The following is a 14,642-nucleotide window of genomic DNA, read 5'->3' as shown; positions in this document are numbered from 1 at the left end:
AACAAAATAAACACAGTTATTCTGTGTAATTTTGAAATGCAACTTTGAGTGACAGTGACAACAAGCGGCCCTAACGGTGTTCGTCAACAACACGCATTGCGCCGCTTCCTAATAAACAGTTTGACGCGCAGGCGTCAGTGCGATACAGTTCATGAGCGGTCACGTGACCAGAACAGCTCATGAGCGGTCACGTGACCAAAACAGCTCGTGTTCGGTCACGTGACTTTCTAAAAGCGATACGCGCACCGACACAGGGTATCGCTCTATGAGCTCGACGCATGCGCCGATGCATCGGTGTTGCCGGACCCATCACTAATTGATTCCTTTGTTCCCTCTGAGAGAGTGATTTTCTTTTGCTAAGTTTTTTTGGTCAAGTCTTTTTGTATCAATTTTCATAGTGCCTTGTCTTCCTTTTTTTCCCTCCTTCTGGAGCGCTTTTAGTTTTCAGGCTTCTGAAATACTTTATACATACTTTCTGTTTATAGCGTCTCAACTTTTTAGCATGAGTGAATTTCCTTTTTGTAGATTATTATAGATTGTTGGGTTTTTTGTGTATTCGACTCATAGAACTTTTTGGCTATTGCCTGTTCCTCCTTATGGAGTGATTTTCTGTTTATTGCCTTATGTCCTATGCTAATACCCTATAGGTGCTTGAATATATCATAGATAGATTTTGTAGCCACTTTCTTTAATCACTCTGTCCTAGAGATAGCAAGGAATTATTTAAATAAAGGTCTGAGTCGATTGTCACTCCTCTGCATCTGATTCCTCATTTACGCCAAGACATAACAATATATATATATATATATATATATATATATATATATATATATATATATATATATATGTATATATATATATATATATATATATATATATATATATATATATATATATATATGTATGTATGTATGTATGTATGTATATAAACTGCATATGTATATATGTATATATATACATATATATATATATATATACTGTATATATATATATATCTTTATATATATAAATATGTATATATATATATATATATATATATATATATATATATATATATATATATATATATATATATATATATATATATATATATATATATATATATATATATATATATATATATATATATATCTTTATATATATATATATATATATATGTGTGTGTATATATATATATATATGTATACATAGATAGATATACCGGCTCCGAGACACATATTTTTCTCTAAACGTGGCCCCCCGAGTCAAAATAATTGCCCAGGCCTGGTCTATACCAAGGGTAGTATCAGTATTTGATTGACACTAGAGGGATTATATCTATATTTTTATTTTCACAAAATCAGTTGAAGTTGTCCTGGACACCTGAAAACTTTGAGGGAAAAAACTAACGATTTAAAAGAGTAGCAGATAGTATTTTTGTTGTTGTTTTTGTTTAGTTATTGTGTACTATTGATTTCATTCTGATCCAACAATTGTATGTTGTCATGATTCCACACAACAATTTGGACATTGTTTGTTATCCTGTGCTTTGGATCATTTTCCTGTCCTGGTGCTCTTATTTTGGTACTACTTTCTGTTGGACTCCTTGTTTTGCTGCAGCATCACGTTCAATTTAGCTTCCTGCCAATGCACCTGTTTTCTATTTATGACCAAGTCTATTTAAAAATTCACCTGCCGCTCATTGCCAGCCCTAGATGATTGCCTTGTCAGTGTGCACGTGTTGTTTTGCTGTCGTCGTGCGCCTTACACCGGTCTTTTGTTTCCGCCAAGTAAAGAATTGACCCGCAACGAGCCATCTGTCCCTCCATTTTGGGGTCACGCCATCAGCCAACATGCACACCATCGGGACAGGATGTAATAAAAGTGAATAAAACAACAAGTTCAAATAGTATGTTGATAATATAGTTTTGTGATTCTCAAACTGTGGTACGTGTACGACCAGTGGTACGCGGGCTCCTTTTAGTGGTACACCAAAAAAATCACCAAATTAAATATTCAAACACAGTGTTACTGTTCAAACTGTAACATTACAGTGGTCAAAAATTAAATAAAAAATTAAATTGTTTTAAATGAATACTTAAGCCTACTCTGTATTTTAATGTTGGTCATTGTGGTGGTACTTGATGAAAAAAGTTTGAGAACCACTGTTATCGTCAATACGTGTGATTGGTATAGAATCGGCAGCGTTAAACCCGGATCGTTACATCCCTATGTCAAAAATAAAGCGACACTTTTGTGAAAGTGGGTAGTCCTGTGGTAAGAAACTTGGTGACATGGGTTTTCGAGTACAAAGGTTTGACATTTACATAGGCCGCTGTGAGAAATTCCGAGTTAAGTTCATACTAATAATTTGACACTGTCAAGACATGGACTATGGCGACGCAAAATTACTGTGTGGGTTGCTTTCCCGGAATGCAAGCGAACCAGACTGGAAATGGCGTGACGGTAAATACATGATGTATTCTTAACTCCAAAGTACAAACAAAAGGGTACAAACAAAAGGCGCGCACAAGGCGGAGAACAAACTTGGCTATGAAAACAAAAAAACTAGCACAAAGGCAAAACTATGGACATGAAACAAATAAACACTTACTGTGACAAGAACTATGGCATGGACTATGATATCAAGGGTATCATCAGGTAACAAGGGTAGCATGGGTATCAGAATAAGCATGGGTAGTAGAGGTAGTAGAGGTATCAGAGGTAATGTCGCCAGGCCAACCAACAGAAAATGAATGGCTTAAATAATAGTGACATGATTGGCAACAAGTGCGTGAGTCCAAAACGTGAAACAGGTGAAAACTAATGGGTTGACATGGTAACCAAACAATGGAGCATAAACAGGAACTAAAAAGAGTCTTAAACCAACAGGACATAACTAAAACAAAACATGATCACAAAGACATGACAGACACTGCTTCTTAAAAGAATCCGAATTGAAAAGCGTTAGGAACCGTAATCGAAGCGAAAACTCGGAATCGGGATCGTACACATTCCAAACCTCACCCAACCGTAATCGCCCACGTCTAAAGCAAATAAATGCATGTACCAACTGCATGTCCTCTTATGAAAACTCGTATTTGTAAAACTAAACTCAGCCTATAAAGTATTTGGGTTAGAAATATGAGTTATGGTAGCAATTTGTCTTTGCGAGTCACAGAAAATATACACTTTGCGGGCCAAACGTTATCAGCGTTATGAAGTTTAGAAGAAGAAGAAGAATAGAATGGACATTATTGTCATTATATTCGCATATAACGAGATTAAGGACTCCAATTTAAGGTGCGGTAGTGGGAACAAATATGGGGTAAAAATAAATTACACAAGAGGTAATGAAGAAAAAACTAACAATTGAAATAAACAGACTACTATCCAATAAAAATAATAAGCAATTCTGTACAATATACAAAACACTATAGAAATACAGAATACTGTACAATATACAGAACAAGACAAGAGTACCGGAGTAATAAATAACAATCAGTGTCGGACGTATTGCACTCGAAGGGTAATATTGCACAGTAGGGTATTAGGGTAGGACATTGTATAGGGGTGAATTATTATTATAAGTTAGAGTTCAAGATGACAGTCTCCATGTCAGCAGTGTTTTTCAGTGTTAAAACAGTAACGAAAGACAGCTCTAACATTTAAAACAATATTTATCTCTGTGCTTATTAAGTGATGCAGAGCAGGGTTGTCGTTAGCTACCGTGCTACTTAGTGGGCTTTGATAACATGCTTTTACATAACATAACATGGTCTCTACTGCCTAGTTTCTCTTGTTATATTCTTATTTTTACTGTTATAGTTTTATTCTTATAGCTGCTTTTTATTTTTATTGCTACTGTAACATGTTTCTATTTTATTTCCATTTATACCCCCATTATTTACTTTTTACATTTGAAATTTGATCTCAATTCTGTACACTGCTGCTGGAATTTTAATTTTCCTGGTGGAATTCTCCTGAAGGAATCAATTAAGTACTATCTATCTATCTATCTATCTATCTATCTATCTATCTATCTATCTATCTATCTATCTATCTATCTATCTATCTATCTATCTATCTATCTATCTATCTATCTATCTATCTATCTATCTATCTATCTATCTATCTATCTATCTATCTATCTGAGGGAACTCTCCTGAAGGAATCAATAAAGTACTATCTATCTATTTATTTATATATTTAAGTGTTTTTTTTAGCCTTTTTAAAGCACGTTTGTAGTTTTGCTACATTCAGGAAGTGTACACAGCGTTGTCGACACTGCCTCACCCTTCCTTCAACAGCACGGGGAAAAGAAATAACCGACATAGTAAGGTAGATTTCATTTTTTTATTCCTAATCATTGTAGCGACCTGGCTGTGAGAGTTAAGGAGTTTTGTGATTTCCAACAGTGAGTGAGTGCACCACAGGGCTAGTGACAGTGTGTGCGCATGTCAGTGGGACAGCCGCAAATGACGACAGTTTAGCTACGCTGTTGTTGTTGTTGTGACTTTGTTATTAAATGGAACGTTGATCCATCACCCCCTTGCTATGTTTGTTTGATATTCAGTCCTATAGCGCTTAATATTGTGTTCAAAGTGTACAAACATTTACTAAAATTAAAGCCAAATGGAAGCCATTACTCATATCAACTTGGTTTCTTGTGAAGAAATTTGCTTCAGTATACCAACTTTTCTTTTTTACGAACCCCGTGCTCAAGAACCGGAATGGCAAATTGAGATTCCACTGCAAAGGCTAAAAATCAATCCTGGTACTTAATCTTCAATTCATACCGACACATAATATACAGTCGTGCTCATAAGTTTACATACCCTGGGAGAATTGATGATTTCTTGGCCATTCTTCAGAGAATACAAATGATAACACAAAAACATTTCTTCCACTCATGCTTAATGGTTGTGTGAAGCTATTTATTGGCAAACAACTGTGTTTACTCTTTTTAAATCAAAATGACAAAAGAAAGTACCCAAATGACCCGGATCAAAAGTTTACATAACCCAGTGACTTTGATCTGATAACATGCACAAAAGTTGACACAAACAGGTTTGAATGGCTAATCGAGGTTACAATCCTCACCTGTGACATGTTTGTTTGTAATTAATGTGTGTGTATAAAAGGTCAGTGAGTTTCTGGGCTTCTGACAGACCATTGCATCTTTCATCCAGTGCTGCACACATGTTTCTGGATTCTGAGTCATGGGGAAGGCAAAAGAATTGTCAATCTGCGAGAAAAGGTAATTGAACTGCATAAAACAGGAAAGGGGTATAAAAAGATATCCAAGGAATTGAGAATGCCAATCAGCAGTGTTCAAACGCTGATTAAGAAGTGGGAAATGAGGGATTCAGGTAGACCAGCAAAGATTTCAGCCACAACTGCCAGGAAAATTTTTCGAGATGCAAAGAAAAATCCACAAATAACTTCAGCTGAAATACGGGACTCTCTGAAAAATTGTAGTGTGGCTGTTTCAAGATGCACGATAAGGAGGCACTTGAAGAAAAATGGGCTGCATGGTCGATTGGCCAAAAAGTTTAATTTTGGTCTCATCACTCCGAATTACTTTGTTCCAGAAGTTTTAAAACTTGTGTCTGTGCTGTTTGGCGTAATGTAAGCGGGGTACTTTGTGACATTTGCGCAGAAATGGCTTTTTCTGGCCACTCAGCCATTCAAGCCTGTTTGTGTCAACTTTTGTGCATGTTATCAGATCAAAGTCACTAGGGCAGAGGTTCTTAACCTTGTTGGAGGTACCGAACCCCACCAGTTTCATATGCGCATTTACTGAACTCTTCTTTAGTGAAAAATAAAATGTTTTTTTTTCAAATTCAAGACAAAGTTCTATGTTTTTGGTAACACTTTAGTATGGGGAACATATTCTAAGTAACAAAGACTTAATTTAGAGTTTTTTGGACAATAGGGGAACATATTCTTAGTAACAAAGACTTAATTTAGAGGTTTTTTGGACAATAGGGGAACATATTCTAAGTAACAAAGACTTAATTTAGAGTTTTTTGGACAATAGGGGAACATATTCTTAGTAACAAAGACTTAATTTAGAGGTTTTTTGGACAATAGGGGAACATATTCTTAGTAACAAAGACTTAATTTAGAGTTTTTTGGACACTAGGGGAACATATTCTAGGTAACAATGACTTAAAGGCCTACTGAAATGATTTTTTTAAATTTAAACGGGGATAGCAGATTCATTCTATGTGTCATACTTGATCATTTCGCGATATTGCCATATTTTTGCTGAAAGGATTTAGTAGAGAACATCGACGATAAAGTTCGCAACTTTTGGTCGCTGATAAAAAAAGCCTTGCCTGTACCGGAAGGTGGAAAGGCTCCTCACATTTCCCCATTGTTTACACCAGCAGCGAGAGAGATTCGGACCGAGAAAGCGACGATTACCCCATTAATTTGAGCGAGGATGAAAGATTTGTGGATGAGGAACGTTAGAGTGAAGGACTAGAGTGCAGTGCAGGACGTATCTGTTTTCGCTCTGACTGTAACTTAGGTAAAAGGGCTCATTGGATTCCACACTTTCTCCTTTTTCTATTGTGGATCACGGATTTGTATTTTAAACCACGTCGGATACTATATCCTCTTGAAAATGAGAGTCGAGAACGCGAAATGGACATTCACAGTGACTTTTATCTGCACGACAATACATCGGCGAAGCACTTTAGCTACGGAGCTAACGTGATAGCATCGGGCTTAACTGCAGATAGAAACAAAATGAATAAACCCCTGACTGGAAGGATAGACAGAAGATCAACAATACTATTAAACCATGGACATGTAACTACACGGTTAATGCTTTCCAGCCTGGCGAAGCTTAACAATGCTGTTGCTAACGACGCCATTGAAGCTAACTTAGCAACGGGACCTCACAGAGCTATGCTAAAAACATTAGCTATCCACCTACGCCAGCCAGCCCTCATCTGCTCATCAACACCCGTGCTCACCTGATCATCGATGCGGTCGGCGGCTAGCGTCGTATAGCGCGTCTGCTATCCAAGTCAAAGTCCTCCTGGTTGTGTTGCTGCAGCCAGCCGCTAATACACCGATCCCACCTACAGCTTTCTTCTTTGCAGTCTTCATTGTTCATTAAACAAATTGCAAAAGATTCACCAACACAGATGTCCAGAATACTGTGGAATTTTGCGATGGAAACCAAGCTTTTTGTATTGGATTCAATGGTGTCCGAATACTTCCGTTTCAACGATTGACGTCACGCGCAAACGTCATCATATATAGACGTTTTCAACCGGAAGTTTCGCGGGAAATTTAAAATGTCACTTTATAAGTTAACCCGGCCGTATTGGCATGTGTTGCAATGTTAAGATTTCATCATTGATATATAAACTATCAGACTGCGTGGTCGGTAGTAGTGGCTTTCAGCAGGCCTTTAATTTAGAGTTATTTGGTTAGGGTTAGGGTTAGGGTTAGAGGGTTAGGGTTATAATAAGGGCATGCAGAATAAGGCATTAATAAGTAATTAATAATGACTAGTTAAGAGCCAATATGTTACTAATTTGCATGTTAATAAGTAACTAATTAATAGTGAATATGTTCCCCGTACTAAAGTGTTACCATGTTTTATTACTGGTGCACAAAATGAACCGTGCATGAACATCACCTTGTTCAAAGAACAAAACCAACACGGTGCATAAACTCACAACAAATGACACACCTGCAAATCAGTCTGCTGTTGCTGTATCCGTAATACGCCGATAGGGAAAAGTTGTTATTTACAAGATGAGTCGGGTGTGTCTTGACCTCCGCCGAACCCCTGAGCCCGACTCACCGAACCCCTAGGGTTCCATCGAACCCAGGTTAAGAACCACTGCACTAGGGTATGCACTCTTTTGATCGGGGTCATTTGGGTACTTTCTTTTGTCATTTTGATTCAAAAAGAGTAAACACAGTTGTTTGCCAGTAAATAGCGTCACACAACCATTAAGCATGAGCGGAAGAAAAGTTTTTTTGTGTTATTATTCATATTCTCTGAAGAATGGCCAAGAAATCATCAATTCTCCCAGGGTGTGTGAACTTATGAGCACGACTGTACATATGTCTGAGAGGGGCAAGTGTGAGAGAGGTCTTGGGGAGCTCATAGTTCATTGCAGCCTTGCTAACATCCACAAACATCTGGAGGCTTTACTGTAGGGGAGCGTATACGTGCGGTGACTGCTTACTGCAGTCAAAGACACAGCTTACGTAGGAACAAAAGAGGGATGACAGTAATTCTCATGCGCACTCTTTTACACTCTCGTTCCCTTGCAGACCCCCCCCCCCCCCCTGTTTTCTCTCCCATTTTCTGCCTCTCTTCTTCACCCACCCCACTTTCTCTCTTATCTAGGCTAATTCAGCAGCAGCCATGCTAATTTTAACAACAAATCTGCAGCCAAAGCCCCATACAGGCCCGATCTCCTACCGCTGGGTCTCTTGCGTTTGTCAGCTCAGCTTCATCTGCAGTGAGCGCACGAGTCTGCGCCGCACAAAAAGCACGGCGATGTGCGCGCGCACGCACACACCTGAGTGTAAAATACAACAAATAACCCAGACGTGAATGCAGATCGGTCGTGACTCGGGACTGAACGTAGGTGAGAGACGAGATGTTCTCGCAGCCTCCTCAGCCGACATTCAGTGAGGCATCTTGATGTTTCTGGCAGCCGTGACGGCAATTTGCTGAGATAAACGGACAAAGTAGGCCGTCAGCGGGAACGGCCTTTCCCAATGTGGCGAGGAAAAGGTCGCCGCGAAAACCAAATGAGAAGTGATTAACTGGGCAGCAAGTAACATGCTAAAAGTGGCCCTTTAAAGGCCTACTGAAAGCCACTACTAGCGACCACGCAGTCTGATAGTTTATATATCAATGATGAAATCTTAACATTGCAACACATGCCAATACGGCCGGGTTAACTTATAAAGTGACATTTTAAATTTCCCGCAAAACTTCCGGTTGAAAACGTCTATGTATGATGACGTATGCGCGTGACGTCAATGGTTGAAACCAAAGTATTCGGACACATTGTATCACAATACAAAAAGCTCTGTTTTCATCGCAAAATTCCACAGTATTCTGGATATCTGTGTTGGTGAATCTTTTGCTATTTGTTTAATGAACAATGAAGACTGCAAACAAGAAAGCTGTAGGTGGGATCGGTGTATTAGCGGCTGGCTGCAGCGACACAACCAGGAAGACTTTGAGTTGGATAGCAGACGCGCTATCCGACGCTAGCCGCCGACCGCATCGATGATCGGGTGAAGTCCTTCGTCGCGCCGTCGATCGCTGGAACGCAGGTGAGCACGGGTGTTGATGAGCAGATGAGGGCTGGCTGGCGTAGGTGGATAGCTAATGTTTTTAGCATAGCTCTGTGAGGTCCCGTAGCTAAGTTAGCTTCAATGGCGTCGTTAGCAACAGCATTGTTAAGCTTCGCCAAGCTGGAAAGCATTAACCGTGTAGTTACATGTCCATGGTTTAATAGTATTGTTGATCTTCTGTCTATCCTTCCAGTCAGGGGCTTATTTATTTTGTTTCTATCTGCAGTTAAGCCAGATGCTATCACGTTAGCTCCGTAGCTAACGTGCTTCACCGATGTATTGTCGTGGAGATAAAAGTCACTGTGAATGTCCATTTCGCGTTCTCGACTCTCATTTTCAAGAGGATATAGTATCCGAGGTGGTTTAAAATACAAATCCGTGATCCACAATAAAAAAAAGGAGAAAGTGTGGAATCCAATGAGCCAGCTTGTACCTAAGTTACGGTCAGAGCGAAAAAAGATACACCCTGCACTGCACTCTAGTTCTTCACTCTTACGTTCCTCATCCACAAATCTTTCATACTCGCTCAAATTAATGGGGTAATCGTCGCTTTCTCGGTCCGAATCGCTCTCGCTGCTGGTGTAAACAATGGGGAAATGTGAGGAGCCCTTCAACCTGTGACGTCACGCTACTTCCGGTACAGGCAAGGCTTTTATTTTATCAGCGACCAAAAGTTGCGAACTTTATCATCGTTGTTCTCTACTAAATCCTTTCAACAAAAATATGGCAATATCGCGAAATGATCAAGTATGACACATAGAATGCATCTGCTATCCTCGTTTAAATAAGAAAATTTCATTTCAGTAGGCCTTTAATTTAAGAATATTTTTCAACATATTGAGCAAAAAGGTCTCATTTTGTTTTTCTACCAAGAAAAGTGCACTTGTTATTAGTGAGGATATACTTATTGTAAGGTATTTTTGGGTCCATTGAGGTTAGCTAATTTGACTTGTTTTGGAAAGTCTTGACAAGCCAAATTTTCTTGTTCTACTGGCAGATAATTTTGCTTAGTTCAAATAAAATACCCCTCATTTTAGTAAAAATGTTTTCTTGTTTTTGAACACTGACTTTTTGCAGTGTAGTTCTGGACCTAAAATGATGTCAACAGGTAAATACCCCCAAAATAGACACAGTAGTGATTTTAGGCGGTGTTTTCTAACGTGTTTCCGCACATTTTGGAACGCCCACTTTTAACTCCAAAATGTGGGTGGGCCTGCATCAGCCTGCTGGCGTCACCTACAGAAGACCTGGAGGCAATTTCATATTGTCGAGTATGTGTTCCGGGAGCATCTTCATGTCGAATCACGATATTTCCACGCAGAATTAAATGAAATGAGCAAATACACTATACATAAGGCTGTCCACAAGGTTGCGGGGTGTGTTTATAGGAATGTTTGACCATTCTTCCAAAAGCGCATTGGTGAGGTCACACACTGATGTTTGGTGGAGAAGGCCTGGCTCTCAGTCTCTGTTCTAATTCATCCCAAAAGTGTTCTCTATCGGGTTCAGGTCAGGACTCTGTGCAGGCCAGTCAAGTTCATCCACACCAGACTCTGTCATCCATGTCTTTATGGACCTTGCTTTGTGCACTGGTGCACAGTCATGTTGGAAGAGGAAGAGGCCCGATCCAAACTGTTCCCACAAGGTTGGGAGCATGGAATTGTCCAAAATGTTTTGGTATCCTGGAGCATTCAAAGGTCCTTTCACTGGAACTAAGGGGCAAAGCCCAACTCCTGAAAAACAACCCCACACCATAATTCCTTCTCCACCAAATTTCACACTCGGCACAATGTAGCGTTCTCCTGGCAACCTCCAAACCCAGACTGGTCCATCAGATTGCCAGATGAAAAAGCGTGATTCATCACTCCAGAGAAGGCGTCTCCACTGCTCTAGAGTCCAGTGGCGACGTGCTTTAAATTGGACTTGGTGATGTATGGCTTAGATGCAGCTGCTCGGCCATGGAAACCCATTCCACGCAGCTCTCTGCGTACTGCACGTGGGCTAATTGGAAGGTCACATGAAGTTTGGAGCTCTGTAGCAACTGACTGTGCAGAAAGTCTTTGCACTATGCGCTTCAGCATCCGCTGACCCCTCTCTGTCAGTTTACGTGGCCTACCACTTGGTGGCTGAGTTGCTGTTGTTCCCAAACTCTACCATTTTATTATAATAAAGCCGACAGTTGACTTTGGAATATGTAGGAGTGAAGAAATTTCACGACTGGAAATCACTGAGCTCCCACGCCGTGACTTATTTTGAGTTTTTTGCTGTTTTTCCTGTGTGTAGTGTTTTAGTTCTTGTCTTGCGCTCCTATTTTGGTGGCTTTTTCTCTTTTTTTTGGTATTTTCCTGAAGCAGTTTCATGTCTTAATCCTTTGAGCGATATTTCCCCGCATCTACTTTGCTTTAGCGATCAAGGATATTTCAGTTGTTTTTATCCTTCTTTGTGTGCACATTGGTTTTTTTTCCCGTTTTTTTTTTCTTATTATTTTTAATTCATTTTTATTTTTATTTTTTTTAATCTTTTTTAGGAATGTATTAATCAATCAAACAAAACAATACACAACAATACCATAATAATGCAACATTCAGAATAGCAATAAACAGAGCAATTGAGAGAGCAATTGAGAGTGGACATTAATGATTGTCATGTCATGTACTTTGTGGACGCCGTTTTTGCTCCACAGTAAGTCTTTGCTGTCGTCCAGCATTCTGTTTGTGTTTATTTTGTAGCCAGTTCAGTTTTAGTTTCGTTCTGCATAGCCTTCCCTAAGCTTCAATGTCTTTTCTTAGGGGCATTCACCTTTTCTTTATTTTTGGTTTAAGCATTAGACACCTTTTTTACCTTCACTCTGCCTTCCGCTGTTTCCGACATCTACAAAGCAATTAGCTACCGGCTGCCACCTACTGATATGGAAGAGTATTACACGGTTACTCTGCCGAGCTCTAGACAGCACCGACCCTCAACAACGGCACATTATTTTTAGACTATAATTACTGGTTTGCGCAGTGGTTGAAAAACACTGCTCTAAAACACTTGACTAGCTACAACAGTTTCATAACCCAAACAATAGGATGGGATCCGGGTTTGAGCACCTAACTGACGACCTGTCCTGCCGCTGTGAATGGCACTCACCTTTGCAGATAAGACCCTCCTTTGTGATGGCCTGCTTGCATATATCACAGCTCTTGGCCTTCTTGAATGGCTTCAGCTTGAAGGCGTGCGTGTGGACTCCCTCCAACTCGTCAGACTGGAAAGAAACAGACAACAACAAAAAGTCATCATCACACTCAAGTGATCGCCTCAGCTTTTGTATATTTGTATACAGTGTTGGGGGGGAAACAGGTGAGGTGGAGCCCCGAGTAATAATAGAAGGAAATGTTCAGTTCAGTTTCAGTTTCAGTTTATTTGGAACATGCATACGATACAATGTAATGCATGACATATTTCCAGTGGTTTCATTACAGCACGTCCGAAAAGGAGTAGGAAGAAGCGGAGCTTATTTAATCCTACCCCTTTTCATACCACAGCAATTTTATCCAATGTTCTCTGTAACAGAACAGTGAACAAATAAATAATATACCATAGTAAACATACAAATATTAAATACATAAATAATTAGAGATGTCTGATAGTATCGGCCTGCCGATATTATCGGCCGATAAATGCTTTAAAATGTAATATCGGAAATCATCGGTATCGGTTTCAACCTCCCGATTTTCCTGGGAGACTCCCGAATTTCAGTGACCCTCACGAAAATCTCCCGGGGCAACAATTCCCCCGATGTATTTTACATTATTGGGGGCGTGCCTTAAAGCAGTGGTCCCCAACCACCGGGTCGATTGGTACCGGGCCGCACAAGAAATAAAAAAAAAATTTTTTTTTATTTTTGTTATTTTATTATTATTTTTTGTTTTATTAAATCAACATAAAAAACACAATATATACATTATATATCAATATATATCAATGCAGTCTGCGGGGATACAGTCCGTAAGCACACATGATTGTATTTCTTTATGAAAAAAAACTAATACCATTTTTTTTTTTTTTAAATCACCCCCAAACCCCCCCCCCCCCCCCCCCCCCCCCCCAAATTCCAAGCTGCTGTTTTGAGGCATGTTAAAAAAATAAATAATGCACTTTGTGACTTCAATAATAAATATGGCAGTGCCATGTTGGCATTTTTTTTTTCCATAACTTGAGTTGATTTATTTTGGAAAACCTTGCTACATTGTTTAATGCATCCAGCGGGGCATCACGACAAAATTAGGCATAATAATGTGTTCATTCCACGACTGTATATACCAGTATCGGTTGATTTCGGAATCGGTAATTAAGAGTTGGATAATATCGGCAAAAAAAAAGCCATTATCGGACATCTCTAGTTGTCTAGTATGTTCACTATTTTATTTAAGGACAAACTTGCAATAAAAAACATATGTTTAATGTACCCTAAGGTTTTTTTTGTTAAAATAAAGCCAATAATGCCATTTTTTTGTGGTCCCCTTTACTTAGAAAAGTAGCGAAAAGAACCGAAAAGTATCAAAATAATTTCGGGACAACACTACTGGCTTGTATAAATTGAACCATCCTGTTTGCCAGCATGTCTTCAATCTCATGTTTGGCCAAAGATTGATTCTACACCTTTTTACAGGCTACACTGCAAAAAGTCAGTGTTCAAAAATAAGAAAAAAAATAACAAAAATGAGGGGTATTTTATTTGAACTAAGCAAAATTATCTACCAATAGAACAAGAAAATTCGGCTTGCCAAGACTTTCCAAAACAAGTAAAATTAGCTAACCTCAATGAACCCCAAAATACCTTAAAATAAGTATATTCTCACTAATAACAAGTGCACTTTTCTTGGTAGAAAAAAAATAGACCTTTTTGCTCAATATGTTGAAAAATATTCTTAAATTGCGTAAATGCTAGTGCCATTATCTTGACATAACATTATTTTTTTCATGCTTGAAATAAGAAATGATTACTTTAAAAAAGTAGTTTTATACTTGTGAGTGTTGATGACACAGCTTTGCAACAGTTGATATTCTAGTTTCAAGCATGTTTTACTCAATATAGCTCATCAAATCTCAGCAACAAGCTGTAATATCTTACTGACATCATTTAGGAGCAAAACACTTAAAACAAGTAAAACACTCTAACATAAAATCTGCTTAGTGAGAAGAATTATCTTATCAGACAGAAAATAAGCAAATATCACCCTTATTTGAGATATTTAGTCTTACTTAGATTTCAGTTTTTGCAGGCTACAACTTATGGAATAATGTCTTTCATGTAAATGTGACATCAT

General features: G+C 38.8%; 1 protein-coding gene across 4 annotated transcripts in view; it reads right to left on the bottom strand.

The window, feature by feature from the left end:
- Positions 1 to 14,642, bottom strand: part of tns1a (tensin 1a) — a 223,821-nt gene that overhangs the window by 164,670 nt on the left and 44,509 nt on the right. For all 4 annotated transcript variants that reach the window (XM_062062313.1, XM_062062330.1, XM_062062340.1 and 1 more), the window contains exon 3: positions 12,463 to 12,577. In XM_062062313.1, the coding sequence (XP_061918297.1) occupies positions 12,463 to 12,577 (115 nt within the window). The remainder of the gene's footprint in view (positions 1 to 12,462; positions 12,578 to 14,642) is intronic.

The sequence above is a fragment of the Entelurus aequoreus genome, linkage group LG01, assembly GCF_033978785.1.
Source record: "Entelurus aequoreus isolate RoL-2023_Sb linkage group LG01, RoL_Eaeq_v1.1, whole genome shotgun sequence".
NCBI classification, from domain to species: Eukaryota; Metazoa; Chordata; class Actinopteri; order Syngnathiformes; family Syngnathidae; genus Entelurus; species Entelurus aequoreus.
The sequence above is the reverse complement of the archived record's forward strand: the minus strand, read 5'-3'. Positions and strand labels throughout refer to the sequence as shown.